At 46.5% G+C, this 19,310-nt stretch overlaps 1 protein-coding gene across 1 annotated transcript in view; it reads left to right on the top strand.

The window, feature by feature from the left end:
• Positions 1 to 8,080: 8,080 nt before the first annotated feature.
• The window catches only part of DMRT1 (doublesex and mab-3 related transcription factor 1), a gene marked incomplete at both ends in the record, with an annotated part of 110,423 nt that continues 99,193 nt past the window's right edge, over positions 8,081 to 19,310 (top strand). Inside the window, 2 exons of the mRNA XM_081237054.1 lie at positions 8,081 to 8,419; positions 11,536 to 11,725. Coding sequence (XP_081093180.1) covers positions 8,081 to 8,419; positions 11,536 to 11,725 — 529 coding nt within the window. The remainder of the gene's footprint in view (positions 8,420 to 11,535; positions 11,726 to 19,310) is intronic.

Genomic DNA, 19,310 nt, shown 5'->3' with positions numbered 1-19,310 from the left:
CTATACAGAAAATCCTTGTGGTTTATTTTATATATAGTGGTGTGTATCTGTTAATCCCATACTCCTAATTTATTCCTCCTCCCCCCCTTCCCCTTTGGTAACCATAAGTTTGTTTTCTACATAGTTTTTAGGTAAAGGACCATATAGTAACTATTTTAGGCTGTGTGGGCCTTATGGCCTCTGTTGCAGCTCCTGAACTCTGCCCTTGTATCTCCAATGCAGCTACAAACAGTGCATAAAGGACTGGTGTCTCCAGCCAAAGCGGCCAGGTAGGAATCAGGGGACTGTGAAGTCACAAACGGCGACCGAGCCAATTGTAGAAGATCAAACCCCTCGGGTTATTGCACTCAGTACACTCCGATTAATCACACACAATACTAAAGGGAAGAAAGGACTTCACGAACAGCTCCGAGGAGAGACGCAGGAAGGTAGGTGTCCTCCAGGCAGGCGGCAGGCACTGGTTCTGGACCTTGGATTCAGCAAGGATCGTGGGGCCGGCTCTCTCAGCAATCACATTCTGCTCTGCCAGCCCCCAGGGAAGCTTCCGACACCAGCAGAGTCTGGAGCACAGGGTGCGCTCCGAAGAGACCCCTCTCGAGCAAGTGCGCTCTGACCCCATCTCTGATGAGGTACAGTCCCTAGGGGGTAGCGGTTACACCCCAAGAACGTGCCTCACTGGCCAGGTGCACCGTCTGAATCCTAAGTCTTTCCACGGACCTTTCAAACCAACTTACCTACCTAATTTCACACTCAATATCTTAAATTACAGATTCCAAGTCTTACATCAGACATTTAGAAACAATCAAGATGGGCGCCACGTTGGCCACTGTGACTCCGTCTTGCCTTTCCTATTTCTAACAAATCATACGTTCTATTCTAAACTCTATGAGCACGAATCATAATATCACATCACAACAAGTGGGGGTAGATGTGCTCCAATAAAACTTCATTTATGGACACCGAAATTTGCATTTCATGAAAATTTCATATGTCACAAAAATTCTGCTTTTGACTTTTGATTCACTTTCAATCATGTAAAACCCATTCTTAGCTCACAGGCCATACAAAAACATATGGTCGGCTGAGTTTGACCTACAGGCCTGTAGCTGAAGGACTTCTGGTGCAAAGGGTTCCTCCTGCTTCTAAGAGGACTTGGGGAAATGGTGTTTCCAAGGACCCATAAAATTAGGGTAACCCTTTTTAGCAAGTAAAAGTACAAAACACCTAGTTAAATTTGAATTTCAGATAAACAAGGAATAATCTTTTTTTTTTTTTTTTTTTTTTTTTTTGCGGTACGCGGGCCTCTCACCGCTGTGGCCTCTCCCGCTGTGGAGCACAGGCTCTGGACGCGCAGGCTCAGCGGCCATGGCTCACGGGCCCAGCCGCTCCGCGGCACGTGGGATCCTCCCGGACCAGGACACGAACCCGTGTCCCCTGCATCGGCAGGCGGACTCCCAACCACTGTGCCACCAGGGAAGCCCAGGAATAATCTTTTTAAATGAATGTTCTATGTGTATTTTATCTGGCATTCCTACTTCAAAGAGCATAGTACAGTTGTCCCCGGGTATCCCCAGGGAACTGGTTCCAGGAGCCCCCGTGGATACCGACATCCCAGGATGCTCAAGTTCCTTACATAAAATGGTGCAGTCCAGTGAATACAGAGAGCCCTCCGAATACCTGGATGCCAAACCCACAGGTACAGGGGCCCGACTATACTTTCTAGGTGTAAGAATACCAATCTCACCCTCTACCCCCGCCCCCTCCAGCCTACGGAAGCCAGCCATAAGAGTACGCATATTCCCACCTGGCGATCCCTTTGAGCTCGCTGAATGCATGGGAGAGCGCAGACACTGCGTCAATCACTGAGGAAGGGGGCGGGTTTTCTGGGTAGGAAATGGGGCTTGAAAGGGGGAAGGGAGGACTCCTTGCCCGGCCCAGGGCCCCTCCCACCGGTGCAAAAGGTCAGGATGGCGCCAGTCACGTGGGGCAAAACTACTGGCTGGCCGGGAAGGGGAGGCGCTGCGTAAGGATGGCGTCTACGGTGGTGGGGCAAGCCTGTCTGTGGGATGGGTGGGCCCCAGGCAAGCGCCGTTCTCCCTGAGGTATCTAGGAAGAGCAATAGGTGATTACACTTTGTAAGCCAGGGCGTGTAGATTCGTGGCACTCTGATTATTTCCTTGTTAGTTTCCCCAGCTTTTATTAGTGTTTGTAAATAATAATAAAAATACCCCAGCCTTGTCTCATTAAGGTTCCTGGAGGCAAAGAAGGGCTTCGTATTCCTCCTGAGCCCATGAAAGCAGGAGGAACGCTTCCACTAAGGACAGTGTAGGGCAGCAAGCAATGATGGGGATGGAGGAAATGGGCACCCCAGGGATGAACATTTAAGGACAGAATCAAGGCTGCATTAGTGTCCCCATAATGAGACAGTTCCAGTCCCCCCTTGGGAGATTTAATTCTAGTTTGTATCAGTTTATCACCCCTTCGTGATTTGGTTCATTATTCTGAAAGCTTGCTTCTTCCAGGAAGCTTCCCTCCCCACTCTCTTCTAAACTCTTGATGTCACTTTTTTTTTTTTTTTTTGAAGTACGCGGGCCTCTCACTGTTGTGGCCTCTCCCGCTGCGGAGCACAGGCTCCGGACACGCAGGCTCAGCGGCCATGGCTCACGGGTCCAGCCGCTCCGCGGCACATGGGATCTTCCCGGACTGGGGCACGAACCCGCGTCCCCTGCATCGGCAGGTGGACTCTCAACCACTGCGCCACCAGGGAAGCCCAATCATTGCATCTTTACAACACTTCTCAGGTTATTTACAATTTCCAGATGAAGAAAGGGAGGCACAGAGAGGGTAAGTGACTTGCCCAGGGCACACAGCTGGTTAGTGACCAAGCTAGGACTCTATACAGGCAGCCTGACTGCAAGGCCTGCATTCCTTTATACCACACTTTCCAGGATTCTGACTGCCTTTGTGCGTCTGTGTGGATGTTGGTGGGAACTGGAATGCGTAGAGGAAGGCAGTCTTGTAATGAGGTTTCACTGCCGCAGCCTCAGGCACAGCCATCTTCCTGAACAACTAGGTCCCTGCCAGCATTATCTGCTTTCGGATTTCTCCCTCTCTGCGTATCCAAACTGTAGTTAGAATCAGCTACGAACAATGATCCAGTATTTTCTGTGTGGCAGGCCTGGTTCTAGGCCTCTTACAAACAGCTCTGATGCCTATGATATTGTCATCTCACAAAGACGGAAGGCTCAGAGACGTTAAGCAGCTTGTTCAAATCCCACAGTGAATGGCACGCCTGCCACTTTCATTCTTCCAACACCTCAAGGACAAAAGCCTCCATCGTTCTCCATTTGCCTGTAGGATAGAAGCCAAATTCCTCACTGGCAGGCAAGGTGCCATGCTATCTTTCCAACCTTATCTCCCACTGGGCTCCAGCTTGACTCCTCTGTTCCAGACAGGCATGTCTGTGCCCTCTCCCCCAACTCACAACCTCACTCCCTGTACCCCCGCCATCCATCCTTTGTTCCCACGACTTAGAATGTCTTATTTTCTCTTTGTGCCTACTCAAGTCCTGTTCGGTCTTCCCTCTCACTGAGGGTCCTCCTATCATGAAATGCTTCAGGCCCTACGAGTCTCACTTCTCCCTGATTCCTGCGGTTCAGACCAGCCCCCGGGGGCCCAGATCGTTCATTCAGGCCAGCTGACTCTTGGCTGCACACTTGGCAGGCACCTGAGCTAAATATTTTGACTCTATAGTGTCTCGCTTCGTATATATAGTTAGAAGCCCCATAGGGAATTTTCCCCGTGACCTGTTGTACCAAGAACTGGGGCAAAAACTGCTTTGCATGGACAAAATGCAAACTAGATGAAATTTTTTTTTTTTTTTTTTTTTTTTTTTTTTGCGGTAAGCAAGCCTCTCACTGTTGTGGCCTCTCCCGTTGCGGAGCACAGGCTCTGGACGCACAGGCTCAGTGGCCATGGCTCACGGGCCTAGCCGCTCCGCGGCATGTGGGATCTTCCCAGACCGGGGTACGAACCTGTGTCCCCTGCATCGGCAGGCGGACTCTCAACCACTGCACCACCAGGGAAGCCCAAGATGAAATTTATCATTAGTGTTTTCTAGTATAGGTTCCCCTCCCTGTAAGTTATTCTAGTAGGTGGAAGGTTATATGTATATGTACCCTGCTTTCTCACTACTCTTAAAATTCCAAATATGTAAATAATAAAAATGACATACATATTACTGTGTGCTAGATACTTTTCTAAGCACATCATGAGTATTAACTAAGTTAGTTTTCCTAACAATCCTTTGAGGTGGTTATTATTATTACCCTCCTTTTACAGATGAACTGAGTCACAGAGAGGTTAAGAAACTTGCCTAAGATCATGTGGCTGGCATTCAAAGCCAGGCATTTAATTATGGTGCTATACTGCCTCACCAAGAAAATAATGTATTATTTATTTCTGGTGACAGTAATGCCTAAGTGTTTTTAAAAACTCAGATAATAAAGTATATATGCACCACAGAGCTATGGTAACTGGAAAGCAAAATACATAATAATTTGTTGTGAAACCAGCTTGGGTTCCAATTCTAATGCTAAGAATGCTGGTGATCTGGGGTTGATCACAGGGCTGACACTGAGTCTGCTAGGCCCAAACTCAGATGTCATTTCTTACTACCCGGCTACAGGGGACGAAACAGGAGGGAGGACACCAGAACATGGGCCTGCTCCCAAACACACATACACACAAAGTATAAGGAGAAGGGCTTCCCTGGTGGCACAGTGGTTGAGAGTCCGCCTGCCGATGCAGAGGATGTGGGTTCGTGCCCCTGTCTGGGAAGATCCCACATGCCGCGGAGCAGCTGGGCCCGTGAGCCATGGCCGCTGAGCCTGCGCGTCCGGAGCCTGTGCTCCGCAACGGGAGAGGCCACAACAGTGAGAGGCCCGTGTACCACACACACACACACAAAAAGTATAAGGAGAAGATCACCCATAATCCTATAACTCATAGAGAATTAAATAACCTACTCAAGCAGATATTAATGCACATTAGTTCCTATTTCAGAAGTGGAACCACGTTGTACATCCTGAGTTTTTTTTCTCTTTTAGTTCAAAATTTCAAATAGCTTCATTGAGGTATAATATATAAACTATAAAATTCTCTTGTTTTAATCATACAAATAATTTTAGTAAATTTACAGAGTTTTGCAACCATTACCATGATCCAATTTTAGACCATTGCATCACCCCTCCCAAAGGTCCCTTAAACACATTTGTACTTACTCTGTATTCCCACCCCAACCCTGGCAACTGCTGTTTTCTCTCTATATTAATTTGCCTATTCTGAACATTTCATATAAATGGGAACATAGAAAAGAATCTGGCTTCTTTTACTTAGTATAATGTTTTCAAGTTTCATCCTTACTGTAGCATGTGTCAGTACATCATCCCTTTAATGACTGAATAATATTCCATTTTATGAATATACCATTTTTGTTTATTCATTCAACGATCGCTTGTGCTTTTGGTGTCATATCAAAGAAGTCTTTGCCTAACCTTGCTGTGTTCTAGAACTGAACTCCCTTCCTCCTCCCTTATCAGTATGCCCTGAACATCTTTCTACCTCAGTAAATACAGATCTGCATCATCATCCTTCATGGCTTTGTTTTGGAAAGAAGGGAGGGAAGAAAGGAGACAACAGAGCCAAACTACTCAAAATATCCGGGACCACTCTGTTCACCCTGGAGGTCTTCCCACTTTCCTTTTGGATTGTCTCGTGTCTGGTACTTCCTCTGTGGTTTGTGAATAAAAACTTGGTTAGGCTATTAACTTCATTACAACATTTTATGTTTTAATATCTTGGTCACACAGTTTCCTAGCCTCAAATTTTCTGTAGGCTTAAGTCCCTCCATCACAGATTCTAGTGAGGGGATGCTCATAAGAAACATGTGTTCCCCTGTAATTTGGGATTTGACAGCTGCTGCTTCTGGCATTGACTTCATTCTCTGAAACTGGACTTGGCTTTGGGAATGATGCAGATTTAGTTAATGTATTAAAATGTAAATATGGAAAAAGAAAAGTAAATAGTAGATAACAGCAATTGGTATGTGTGTTTTAATGAAAGTCTTATGGATATTCCTGAACAAAATAGTGGTTATCATTTAACAAGCTCCAGATTGAGATGAATCGTTGCATCCTGGCCTCTGTCCTAAGTAAAGCTTCGCTGGCTTGATGGGTAGGATATGAGGTACCGTGAAAAGCTAGAAGCTTCTTTAAGAAATAATTTTCAGACTGAGAACACTAATGGAGAAAATCCAGGCTGAGGGAAGAGCCTGTGAGAGGGGCCTCAGAATAAGAATGGGAGAGGCAGGTTAGAGGATTTTCAGTGCTGAAAATGCTAATCTGCTGAAAGAGAGGGTCAACGGGCAACCATTTTGTTGAGAAGCCGAGTGGGGTGGCCAGGATCCTTTGGGGATCTAACCCCTAGGATTGGGGCCAAGAATTTGGAACCAGAGTACACTGGGGAAAAGCAAGGAGAGTGAGGGAGAGATGTGAGGGCAGCCCCCTTGGCTGGACAATGGCCATTGCAAGGTTAGGGACGTGGCACCGAGCAAAGAGGTTATGTAAAAGGTCAACAAAGAGGTCCTCCAAGCTGGTAAGTAACTATATGAGGCTGAGAAATGCAGAGGGAGATCATTCAAAGTCCTTTTAAGATGCAGCCTCGGGTCTTTAACTTTTGTTTTTCACAACAAAAACAACATGGAATGGAAAGTATGTATGGAAAAGATACCATTCCACTGCAGGGGGCCAGCTGCTTTGTGCGTGGAATATGGAATATACTGGAAGACTAAGAGTCAGTGAGACCAGCTGGACGCTACTGCAGAGATTCAGATGTGAGAAGGGTTGGCCTTAGAGGCACACTTGGGTGTGTAGGAAGAAATGATCAGCAGGCCTTAGGGCTGGATTGGCCGTGCAAGTGCAAAGAGAGAAGACAAACATGGTTGGGGGTGGAGGTGCAGGGAAGGCTGTAAGAGGATTTGGGTTTTTGGAGGAATAATTAAAATGCACAGATCTGAAGTATGGAATGAATTCTGATAAATGTCTACATCCCACCCCCACCCCCACCCCCACCCGAGGTTTTTAGAAGACCGAGTTTCCAGTGCCTGCAGGTCCTAAGCGAAGTTGCCTCAAAGGCAAGAAGCCGCATGCCCCTGAAGTAAGAAGCAAGAAGGACTGGAACTCCAGATTTGAAAGTTATCTGGAGCCAGCGGGTGGAAATCTTGTGAGCAAACGAGCACAGGTGCAGGAAGAGGTAACTGGAGAACAGAAAGGCCCAGTGTGGGGCGCGCTTAACCCCGCACACTGAGGAGCTTATTTGCTGATATAAGCGCAGAGACTATTCTCAGGCCTTCCACCTCATACTTAATTCTCTTAAATGAGAAAGAAACCACTTTCTGGTGGGCTTCTTTCAAAGTCTGCCCTATCGAGCTTGGAAAATGGCGTCACTGGGGGGAAGGGAGCTGGAGGATCCCACAGGGTGGTCTGCCCCTCCTCCAAGCAGCCCTCACGACTACGATGCACAGCAACCTTCTTGAGCTGGGAAGCCCAGCTTCTTCCGTGCAGCGTGCTAGGGCGGCCCGGCCTGGACACCTCTGAGCGTACAGGGATCACACAATCCCCGAGCACCTCTGCTCCGGGTGTGCGCTTGCAGCGGCTCTGCAGCAGTGCCCTCGGTGTTTGCAGCCCGTGCAAGCTTGCACGCAGCGGGAGCTCGGTGCCTAGAATTGGGGGTTGGTGGGCGTGGCCGCGCTCCCTCGCGCCTTCTCCCGCCCAGGCAATCCCGGGAACTTTCTGAAAAGTATCCAAAAGTTCTGCGCCGCGCGCGCGCAAAAAGGGAAAGAAAAAAAAACGGGCACAACCCCCCACCACTCTGGGCGTTGCGAGTCCCGACCTCGCCACTCCAGCTGCACCTCCGGCTACAGCGCGTACGCCTCCTGCGCCTCCTGCTCGGGAGCCTTGCCGTCGGCTGGGTGCTCCCCTTGCAGCCACTAGAGAGTCCCTGCGCATCTCCTTGGGGCACCATGCCCAACAACGACGCACACAGCAAGCCTTCGCCACCGTCGGAGGCCCCGCACGCCCCTGGGGCACCACCGCAGGGCAAGACCGGGGGCTTCAGCAAAGTGGTCGGGGCGCTGCTCGGGACCGCGGGCGGCGGGGGCAGCGGCGGCTCAGGCTCGGGGGCGTCGGGCGTGGGCGCCGCCGCGAGCAATAAGTCCCCGCGGCTGCCCAAGTGCGCGCGGTGCAGGAACCACGGCTACGCGTCGCCGCTCAAGGGCCACAAACGCTTCTGCATGTGGCGGGACTGCGAGTGCAGGAAATGCAACCTGATCGCAGAGAGACAGCGCGTGATGGCCGCGCAGGTGAGTGCGGGCGCCCTGGAACCGGGGTTCAGCCCGAACTTTTTGGGTAAAGCCCCTCGGACCAGGCGGACGCCACGCGGGGCGCGGGTTCGGGAAGAAGGCGGGGGTGCTTCCCGACAGCCGCGGCGCGCTCGGGGCCCGGGCTCCCAGCCACGTGCGGACGCCGCTCTCGGAGGGCCGGACTCCTCTCCGATCCCGCAGATGGAGCAGGGAGGTGCGGGTTTACTCTGCTCCGGCGGCTCCGGATCCTTGACCCCTCCCTCCAGGAGGAGTTGTGGGGTTCGCCTCCTCGTGGGTCTCGGCGGTCCCGAGGGTCCCGAGGATCCTCAGGATGTCTGATTTCCCTTTAAGAGCTGAGAGTTGCGGGGTTCGCACTGCTGGGGAAGGCTCCCCGGGATCTTCGACCCCGCTTCTGGCAGAGAGTTTCGCGGTTTGCGCCTTCGGGGGTCCCCGGGATCTCTGACCTCGCTCTCTGATCAGAGTTGGGGGGGTTGCCCCCTCGTGGTTCAGTGGGATCCCTGACTCCGCCTCGAGCAGGGAGGTGCGCTTATATTAGGGAGGGTGCCCGCCCTGGCTACTGGTTAGGGCGAAGCGGAGACCCAGCTGGCTGCTGCTTATCCGCAAAACGCGTCGAGAGGCTTTGTTTTTCTGGAAAAGGCGCTGTAACGGACGCAAGCGTGGCGTGGTCCTCGTTGTGCTCTTGACGCACTTTTCGTATTCGCCCCGGTGGATCCAGGTTGAGTGTCTCAGCCATTTTGAGCACTACGGAAATTTCATTAGCCTTTTAAAATTTGCTGTCTCCACCGAAGTTATTAAAGTACAAATTACTTTGAGTGTGTTTTAAAACACACCTAAGAATTTTTAAAAATCTACGCAGAGGAGTAGATGCAAGAGTTTGAGGTTTTGTCTACCGTTCATGGAGTGTGTTAGTTTTTTAAAGCGTCCTAAGCTGGGCAGTAATTTAGCACCTTCACGGAAATAGTTAGCGTCGTTGGTATCCTAAAATGATTTTAAGAAGAGAATAATATACATTCTTCCCCGTTAAAGGTTGTTTCATCCTTTTAAAACAGGTTATTTAAAATGAAAAGTTACCAAAGAAATGTTTACTGGGTGCTACTTTCGGTTAGGAATGGGTAAATACCCCCCATTGAAAATGATTTAGGTAAGATCCTTGAACAGGAGTGCACAAATGCTTAGAGATTATACTTTTTATGTACATCCAATTTTGAAATGGTTTAAACTAGATATATTTTGGCGTCACAGATTGCGAGTGCACTCATGGAAATATAGGTTGTTTTACTGAGTTTCTTTATAGACTTTTATCTTAATCTGTAATGGATGAAAAGAATACACTGAGTGTAGCATTAAAATGCATCACAATGAGTTTACTGAAAAAAAACTTACGGACATTTAAATTGTATTTGTAGGTAGAAAAGTTTTCTGAACATTTAGCTGTTGGCTTTAATATTTAGTATGGAGAGTATGCTTGGGAGGGGAATTGTCCTCAAAATGTAATAAAAATATATATCCAAGTACGGCCATTAATTTTGAATAAGCTGTATTAGTAGGCATAGTAACTTGGAAGGAGGATGTTTGCTTTGTTAAAAACAAAAGCAACTCAAGATTACTTTTATAGTATGAAACTTCACTATTTTCCACACCAGAAGGCTTGTGCTGTGCTGAATGAAATCCTTTAACATTCATGTAACAGGCATTTTTAGTCATTCTAAAATAGTTTGAAATTGATCTTAGATCTGACTCTAAAACAATTGCATTTTAAATCAATTGCCCCACCTTCCCCATTTAAATAACATTTCCTAAGAACGCTTGAAAGGTCTTTGTAAAAGTGTTTTAAGTTTATGGACTATGTACTACCCTGTATGTTTTGTGCATGCATGGGATTCGTGTAAACCAGGGTATAAGTTTGCATTGACATACTTCACAAGTTCATGGGTATTCTTTTAAAAAATTTGTGGTCAAATCTTTAATATTCTGTTCCTAAACTTCTTGGTTAATAAGAGAAAATTCAAGAATTAAGCTTAATTATTTAATCTTAATTGATCATTCAAGGACATTTTTAAAGTTGAAGACTCCTCTTGTTATGAGTAAAATTACTTCCAAATTAATCATTTTTCTAAATTTGGACTACGGTATTCCTAAGACAATGTGTAAATTGTAGTTGTGTTTCTGGTTTACCATTTTGACGTCAACTTTTGGCTTGTATTTGGGCCTCTGAGGTACAGGTGCTTCCCTTTCTCATTTTATTATTACCAATGGTCAGTTTCAACAGAAAGTCTCCATTTTTGTTATTTGTAGTAAGCCACAATACAATTTATTTTCTTGACACCTCTTTTTTTCAACCTTAAACAATGTTATTTAAAAGAAGAGGGACCATGAGGAGTGTCTTAGGTATGCTGCGTCCTTTCCAGCCCCCACTTGCATCTCCTTCCCTCCTGCCTGAAATATGGTACGTGTCCTCTCCCTTTCTCTCCACCTCCAGCCTCTCTCTCCTGAGACTTCAGCGCCGTATTCCAGCCCCCTTTTCCCCATCACTTCTGTATGTGCTCCCTCCCCCACAGAGAACAGGATCCGTGTATGCCTGTCCTGTGGTGTTTACCACGTTTTGTCTTGAGTTGCAGTTGCATGTTTGCCTGTTTCCTGCTTCTCCTTTTAAGCAGTGAGTGCCTTGGGATCTAATCTAACCTTACTGTATCTTGCTGGTCGCTGTTCCCAGTACAGCAGCCTTGGACACATCTGTGGAAGGAAAGAGTGAGTGACCCCATTCTCCTTCCTTCCTAGTCTCTCAGTGCTGGCTTCTCCTCACGTTGAATGCCTCTGCTGACTCCGCAGCGTCTCCTCATCCAGCCTTTCCCACTGCTCTACATACTCACTTGTTTAAGGGACATTTTTGGAGTGCTTTTACTGTGGGCCAGGGACTCTGGATGGAAACCATTTCTCAGCTTTGGCTGCATCTCAGAGTTACCTGGGTAGCTTTAAAAAGCAAGGAGGGATTCTCAGGCCTCACCCTGGGGTGGGTGGGGCTTCTGTGGCTTTGGCAAAGCTGCACTGAGTGACTCTGGAGTGCTGGAGGGTGACCCACTGCCCTGTGCTTCCAGGTGGCCCTGAGACGGCAGCAGGCCCAGGAGGAGGAATTGGGCATCAGCTACCCCATCCCGCTGCCCAGAGCGGCCGAGCTGCTCGTCAAGAGGGAGAATGACGGCAGCACCCCATGCCTGATGACTGAGGGCAGCAGCCTCTCGCAGCCCCTGCCGGCCAGCACCCCGACCGCGACCGCGGCAGCGGCAGGTAAGCCTGTGGCTGGGATGGAGGGATGAAAGGCGTGGCCACAGAAACAGAGTCTCGGGAAGGTCCTGCGCCCCAGAGCACATTCAGAGCTTAGAGGTTTCTTAAAAGATCCTCCCTTCTGAAGGTCTGTTTTTGACGGCCTCACAAAGGAGGTGGGCCTGAATTCTAAAACCAGAAGTTTGACGGCTTCACTTTTGTGTTGGTTATTTGTCAAGGCTGAATCTGGGCAGAGTCAGAATCCCAGAATCCCAGAGAAGTGAGAGTCCAGATTTCATCTCAGTCAGCCCCTTCCATTTGTGGGTCCTCTTGGTGGGAACTAAAGATCCTTGTTTCCTAGAATGAAAGTCCATTTCTCTGGAAGGGACTGAAGTCCATTTGGGGAGAGTGTCTAAAAAAGCCAAATCCTATGTGTCACCTATCAGTGGATACTGGAATTGAGGCAAGGCGTGTCCACTGGCTTAAATTCTCTCCCAGGTACTAAGATTATACCAGGGGCTGCATGTATGCTGATTCATTTCATTTCATTCTTAGAAGAAGGAAGTACTAATCCTATTTTATACCATGGGAAAATTGAGGTATAAAAATTTTCAGTGACTGGCTACATCTGAAGAACTAGAAAGTATCTGAATTGGTTCATCTGTCTTCAAAACTCACTATGCTTACTGCACTGGGTCTCCAAATTACCTCAAGAATTATGGTATTCTAGAGCTGCACTTTCCAGTATGGAAATCCTCAGCCACATTTGGCTATTTAAGTTGATTACAGTGAAATAAAATTAAAATATTAATCGAAAGAAGATATACAAATGGTCAAAAGCCCAAGGAAAGATGCTTGATATCATTAGTCATTAGAGAAATGCAAATCAAAACTATAATGAGATATCACCTCACACCCATTAGGATGACTACTATCAAAAAAAACAGACAATAACAATATTGGTGAGGGTGTGGAGAAATTGGTGAGGGTGTGGAGAAATTGGAACTTTTGTGCATGGTTGGTGGGAATGTAAAATGGTACAGCTGCTATGGAAAACAGTATGGTGGTTTCTCAAAAATTGAAAATAGAATTATCACATGATCCAGCCATTCCACTTCTGAGTACATACCCCAAAGAATTGAAAACAGCGTCTTAAAGAGATATTTGTATATCCATGTTCATAGCAGCATTATTCACAATGGCTAAAATGTGGAAGCAACTCAAGTGTCCACTGACAGATGAATGGTAAGCAAAATGTGGTAAAAAATTACTTAGCCTTGAAAAGGAGGGAAATTTTGACACATGCTACAGTGTGGATGAACCATGAGGACATTATGCTAAGTGAAACAAGCCAGTCACAGAAACACAAATACTGTATGATTCCACTCATACTTAGAGTAGTCAAAATCAGAGAGACAGAAGGTAGAATGGTGATTGTCAGGGCCTGGGGGCAGGGGGGAATAGAGAGTTATTGTTTAATGAGTATAGGGTTTCAGTTTTACAAGAGGGAAAGTGCTATGGAGATGGATGGTGGTGATGGTTGCACAACATTACGAATGTAGTTCATGCCACTGAGCTGTGTACTTAAAGATGGTTAAGATGGTAAATTTCATGTTGTGTGTATTTTAAACACAATAAAACATAAAATTAAAAAATTTAGGGCTTCCCTGGTGGCTCAGTGGTTGAAAGTCCGCCTGCCGATGCAGGAGACACGGGTTCGTGCCCCGGTCCGGGAAGATCCCACATGCCGCGGAGCAGCTGGGCCCGTGAGCCGTGGCCGCTGAGCCTGCGCGTCCGGAGCCTGTGCTCCACAACGGGAGAGGCCACAGCGGTGAAAGGCCCGTGTACCGAAAAAAAAAATTTAAACATTTAATTCCTCAGTTGCACTAACCGTATTTCAGGTGCTCAACAGGCACATATATAGCTAAGGCCTGTGCGCATTTTCATTTCTCACAAAGTTCTATTTAACGGCACTGGTCTAGAATGCAGGGGCTCTAAGAAATCCACCAGACAAAGATCTGTGACATCCTGTTGGCAAATGAAGACATATATTTCATATTAAACACATGTGCCGAGGTTCACAGAATCTTTTGAGCCTTCTAAGCCTCCATGAAATGGAGCCTTGCAGTGCGGTTCCTCTTAAGTAAGCTTTTCATGAGTTACTCAGTTTGCTGGGCTTAACCACCAGGCTAAAGTTGTCAGCTGCCTAGCTGTCATTTAACTAGCTGTGCAACTTTAGACAAGTCACTTTAGCTCTCTGGTCCTGTTGTTTCCTCTTCTCAAAAATGAGGGATAAGGTCTTTGAGGCTTTTGAAGATTCTAGGAGCCTTGACCATTATAAAGAAGAAGGTTAGCGGGCACCAAAGAAGGCAGGTGAGAGATAGGCTTGTAATCTCTGCTGCAGGTCGGTGTGTCTGTGTATCTGTCCCTGTGTGTGTTACTGGGGCTACAGATTCTGTAGCTAACAAAGGGAATGGTATTATTTTCTTTTTTTTTTTTAGCTCAGTTGCTCATAATATATATTTACAGCAGTTTCTAAACTTTCCTTTTCTTAAGAAGGAAGGAGTATATCTGTCAGAAGCTGTGTGTAAGGTTAATTACCAAATACTACCAGGTCAGGGCAGACCTGGTGGATTCAGCTGGAGGGACTGATAGGGGATGTTCCAGAGGAGTAAAGAGGGGAGTAACTCATTTGATGTTCACACACATCTTATAAAGTAGGAATTATTATTCCTGTTTACAGATAAGGAAGCCAGTGGTAAGGAAACTGCCCCAGAATAAAGCTGAATTAAGCTGGGATTCAGCCTAGGTCTGTCTGGTCCCAAAGCCCATGAATTTCTTCACCTGCCTGTGAAGTGAGGCTGTGGGAATAGTTGCCGTGTTTCCTTGGAAAATGGACAGTTACAATTAGAGGTTATGGTTTAATCCTCAGAAGGGATTTAGGGCTGATGGGCAAATAGGAACACTGTTAGGGGCAGCGCCATTCTTGGCTGGCATGGAAGGTTGCAGCCACTGGTCTTCACGGGGAGAAATGCAGGGACAGGCCCGTGATGGATAAATGTCAATGCTGGTCATTTGGTAGGGAACCGCAGGTGAACTTGGTGTAGCCTGCTGTCCCGCATTGCACCTCAGTGGAAGGGGTGTCAGAGTTTGATAGCAGACCCCAAGATAGCGAAGCCTTAGAGAAGGATATCAGGCTAGATGGAGTTAAGAATGACAAAGAAGTTCTCACAGGGCATTTCGGAGTGGTGATAGGGAAAGTTACAAAGGGAAGCATGATAGAAAGTTCAGGGTCAAGGAGGATGTGACCAGATTCCCTTCTTTGCTTCTGGAGCTGATAGACCTTGGAGTCATTTTGGAGTCTTGAACCAACACTCCAAGGGAGCGGAGTGTGGAAGCCAGCAGTATGTGTCGCTCCTGTGCTCACGTATGGGCGGGGAGGCTACACCTGCCCAAGAAAGATGGGCCAGCTCATCTTGGTGGGGCAGGAGCCTCATCCATCATCATTACTCAGGACTTCCACCAAAGCTCTTGAGTTGGGATCATTAACTTCCGGAGTGGGCTGGGACTTGAACACGAGAAAAACAGAAATGCCAGTAGAATTAAACTGTGTAATGTAAAGAGGGAGAAAAACAGAAAGGGCAGTGAAAGGGAGGGAGGGAGGGGGGAAGAGAAGGGGAGAGAGAGAGAAGCAGTGACAAGACAGATTGACTAAGGAGTGTTCCTCAGGGGCTTCCCAGGTGGCTCAGTGGTTGAGAGTCCGCCTGCCGATGCAGGGGACACGGGTTCGTGCCCCGGTCCGGGAAGATCCCATGTGCCGCGGAGCGGCTGGACCCGTGAGCCATGGCCGCCGCGCCTGCGCGTCTGGAGCCGCCCGTGAGCCATGGCCGCCGCGCCTGCGCGTCCGGAGCCGCCCGTGAGCCATGGCCGCCGCGCCTGCGCGTCCGGAGCCGCCCGTGAGCCATGGCCGCTGCGCCTGCGCGTCCGGAGCCGCCCGTGAGCCATGACCGCTGCGCCTGCGCGTCCGGAGCCTGTGCGCCACAACAGTGAGAGGCCCGTGTACCGCAAAAAAAAAAAAAAAAAAAAAAAGAGTATTGCTCACATTTTATGCAGCACAGTGGACCCAACTTCCTGCATAGTATGCTGCTAACAAATATGTAGCTTGTATTAAATTTCCAGAGATAAGGATTTCTTTAAAATAAAATTGAACTTTATGCAGGTAAACGGTAAACATTTATAGAGTACAAAACATATTCAACGAATATATTCCAATCCCAACCTGTAGGGTCTTCTCTTTGTTATCCCAGGATTGATTACAAGCTGCATGTGCAAGCTTGTGTGTCTGTTCTATCGTTTTCATACGTGTGTCTGTGTATATATAATTTATATATTTAACATAATGGGAGTGTATTATTCCCACTCGTGTGTAGTTTTTAATTTTTTCATTTAAAACTGAAATTTTTTAATGGCCTAGTGTTCCATTATATCGATATGGAAGGCTTGGATTTGCAGTTACCTCGTGAGAGGTGAACGTTGTAGCAGTTGTCATGGGATCGTGCAGCCCACCCACCTGGCTTCCACGGGGGGCGGGTTGCTCACCTTCTCTTTCACATACCTGATGTGGAGTGTCTGCAAGGGCAGTGGTTTAGTGAAATCCAGCAGATGTTTATGGCCTTGAGGCTTCTTCGTTATCTCCTTTTGGCTCCTGAAAGTGCCAGAAGTGAGAGTGAGAAATGCCTGGGAATTATTGCTGAGCTCACTGGCTGAGTTCTAAGGCCACTGTGAAGGAACTTAGGTTTACCAAGCTGTTGTCTGATCTCTTGGAGAGCTGGTCCCTCTGAGTAGGATAACACCTTAGAAGAAAGTCTCTACGATCCTTAGCCAAAGATTGGCCAAGATGGATCGAAACACTGCCTGACGATTCCTCCCACCATGGGTATAAAATATTTTTGTTGTTATTTTCATCTCGGATTGAGGGTGTTACTGTGAAGGAACAACCTTTTGAAGAAATGCCCTATTCATTGCTGTCTCTTATACTGGCAGGATCAGATATGCTAACAGGTGCTCTATCGATTAGCAAATGGTTTCTTCCCAGCCATTTTGGGTCACCTCGAAAAAAGGGTGAGCACTTTCGGTTATAAATGACAGTGAATTAATAGCAACTTCAGCATTACTTCTGTGGTTTTACTTTTTAAATTTTAGCTTCCTAGATATATATTTTTTATTTTGAAAGTTATCAACTGACTTAAAAAATCTCACAGGCATTCCTCTTTGAAATTTGGGCTCCTCGTTTTATTTTTATATTCTGCTTTTCCTTCAGCCTCCTATGCAGCAAGTAGAATGCCATTTTATCCAGTGCTTGCGCTGAGATCCGCATAGTTCTCTGCCTCTCCTTTTCTGTGCAGGGCTGTCAGATGAAGGGCTGCATTGTAGAGAATTCGGTTCTGCATACGTGTCCTTTGTAAGTAAGGACCTGAATGTTCTCCTGGGGCCTCCCTTCTGGAGCACCCTGGGCTTCCACACACAGTCACGTTCTCACTCCTCCACATCAAGCCGCCTCCTGCCATCTCAGGCCTCCCCCCAGCGCCCACGGCCTGCTTTCACTCACCTTTCCCCCGTTGGAAGGGTCAGCCAGGTCTGCATCTGATAATGGCGGGACCCCCTCCTTCACTTCTCTTCTTTAGCAGTAATTCCACTTCAGCACAGAGAGAGAGCTCATGCCGGTAGGGCACACACGCCGTCCTGGTTATATGCCTTCGAAGGGCTTAAGTGCTTTACAAACATGCAGTGTGGTAGTTTGAAAATGGAATAATGTCCCCATGCAGTTTTTACCAGTAAGAAATGTGACTGAGGAGCTAACAATTGAATATGTTGAATTAAGTTTCTTAAAAATAAACTTTATTCATTGGAGAAGTTACAGATTTACAGCAAAATTGAGAGGAAGGTATGGAGATTTCCCATATACCCCTGCTCGCACACATGCACACCTCCCCCATTATCAGCATCCCCCACCAGAGGTACATTTGTTACAATTGATGACCCACATGGACACAGCGTAATCACCCAGAGTCCATAGTTTACATTAGGGTTCACTGTTAGCGTTGTACATTCTGTGAGTTTAGAGAAATTAATGATGACGTGTGTCCATCATTATAGTAGCACACAGAGTAGTTTTGCTGCCCTAGCATCTTCTGTGGAGTTATTTAAATTTGAAATATTTCAATTTTTATCTTTTCAGTTTTCCATGTTATACAGAAAGAAACGTTTTAAATGAAACACCAAAACATTTTATCCAGGTTAGTTTGAGAATTGATATTTGGAGGATTCTGGCTACTTACATGAGATGAGCTCCATTTGATTTTAGACAGAGCTCTCAATTTCAAGTAGAATAGAGGATGTGGAGATTAGGTTTAAAAAGGCCTTCAGATAAAAACATTCCCCAATTTTACGTTCAGAGTCAAAGAAATTTCCAGGATGTTTAACAAAACAAATCTCCTTAAACTGAAGCAAGAGTTGGAGGCTTGAATGAAAGGAAACGCTTAAGATTAATAGTACTGACCATTTTGATAGCTTAGTGTTTTAAATAGTGTCTCAGTCAATTTTATTTATTCCAAGGGAAGTCTCTGCTTATGTTTCAAATATAGCAGTTAACCGACCTGATAGAAATTCTCTGTAGACAGTATTTCTGTAAAGAAGTTAAAATGACAAAGTACATAGGAAGTAGCCTACTGGTCTACCTTGGCTAGAAAGGAAATTTGGAAAACATCCAGAGCCACCAAAAAAGGTAAATACAGGGTTTAAAGTCACAAATTAGTTTTTTTAAATTGAAGTATAGTTGACTTACAATATATGTATGTATGTATGTATGTATTTTGGCTGCTTTGGGCCTTCGTTGCTGTGCATGGGCTTTCTCTACTTGTGGCGAGCAGGGGCTACTCTTCGTTGTGGTGCGCGGGCTTCTCATTGCAGTGGCTTCTCTTGTTGTGGAGCACGGGCTCTAGGCGCATGGGCTTCAGTAGTTGTGGCTCACAGGCTCCATAGCACAGGCTCAGTAGTTGTGGCGCATGGGCCCAGTTGCTCCGCGGCATGTGGGATCTTCCAGACCAGGACTTGAACCTGTGTCCCCTGCATTGGCAGGCGGTTTCCTAAGCACTGCACCACCAGGGAAGCCCTTGGCTTACAATATTATTAATTTCAGGTGTACAACATGTTTTTATAGATTATACTCCATATAAAGTTATTACAAAATAATGGCTATATTTTCCTGTGCTGTACAATAACAAGTTAGTTTTATAACAGCATATGTAAAAGACAAAGAAACATTTGATTGGTTTACACTGCTGTCTGCTTTGTGAAAGTGTAATCTTAAGGGCAGGGTTTGCATTTTTTATTCATCATGTACTCATGTGCATAGTACAGTACCTGGCTTTGTAGCATGTGGTCAGTAAACCTTTGCTGAATAAATGAATAGTGATGGTTAAATTTGAAGTTGTGTTTTAAAACACTTGTTAGTGATCATGAACCCACTTGCAGATATCAGAGTAAAATCATTGATGTTCAATATGCATTTTTTGTGATATTTTTTAAAATGTATCTGAATTTTTTAAAT

The sequence above is a fragment of the Mesoplodon bidens genome, assembly GCF_964165515.1.
Source record: "Mesoplodon bidens genome assembly, chromosome: 6".
Classification (NCBI taxonomy): Eukaryota; Metazoa; Chordata; class Mammalia; order Artiodactyla; family Ziphiidae; genus Mesoplodon; species Mesoplodon bidens.
This window is presented reverse-complemented; position numbering and strand designations above follow the sequence as displayed.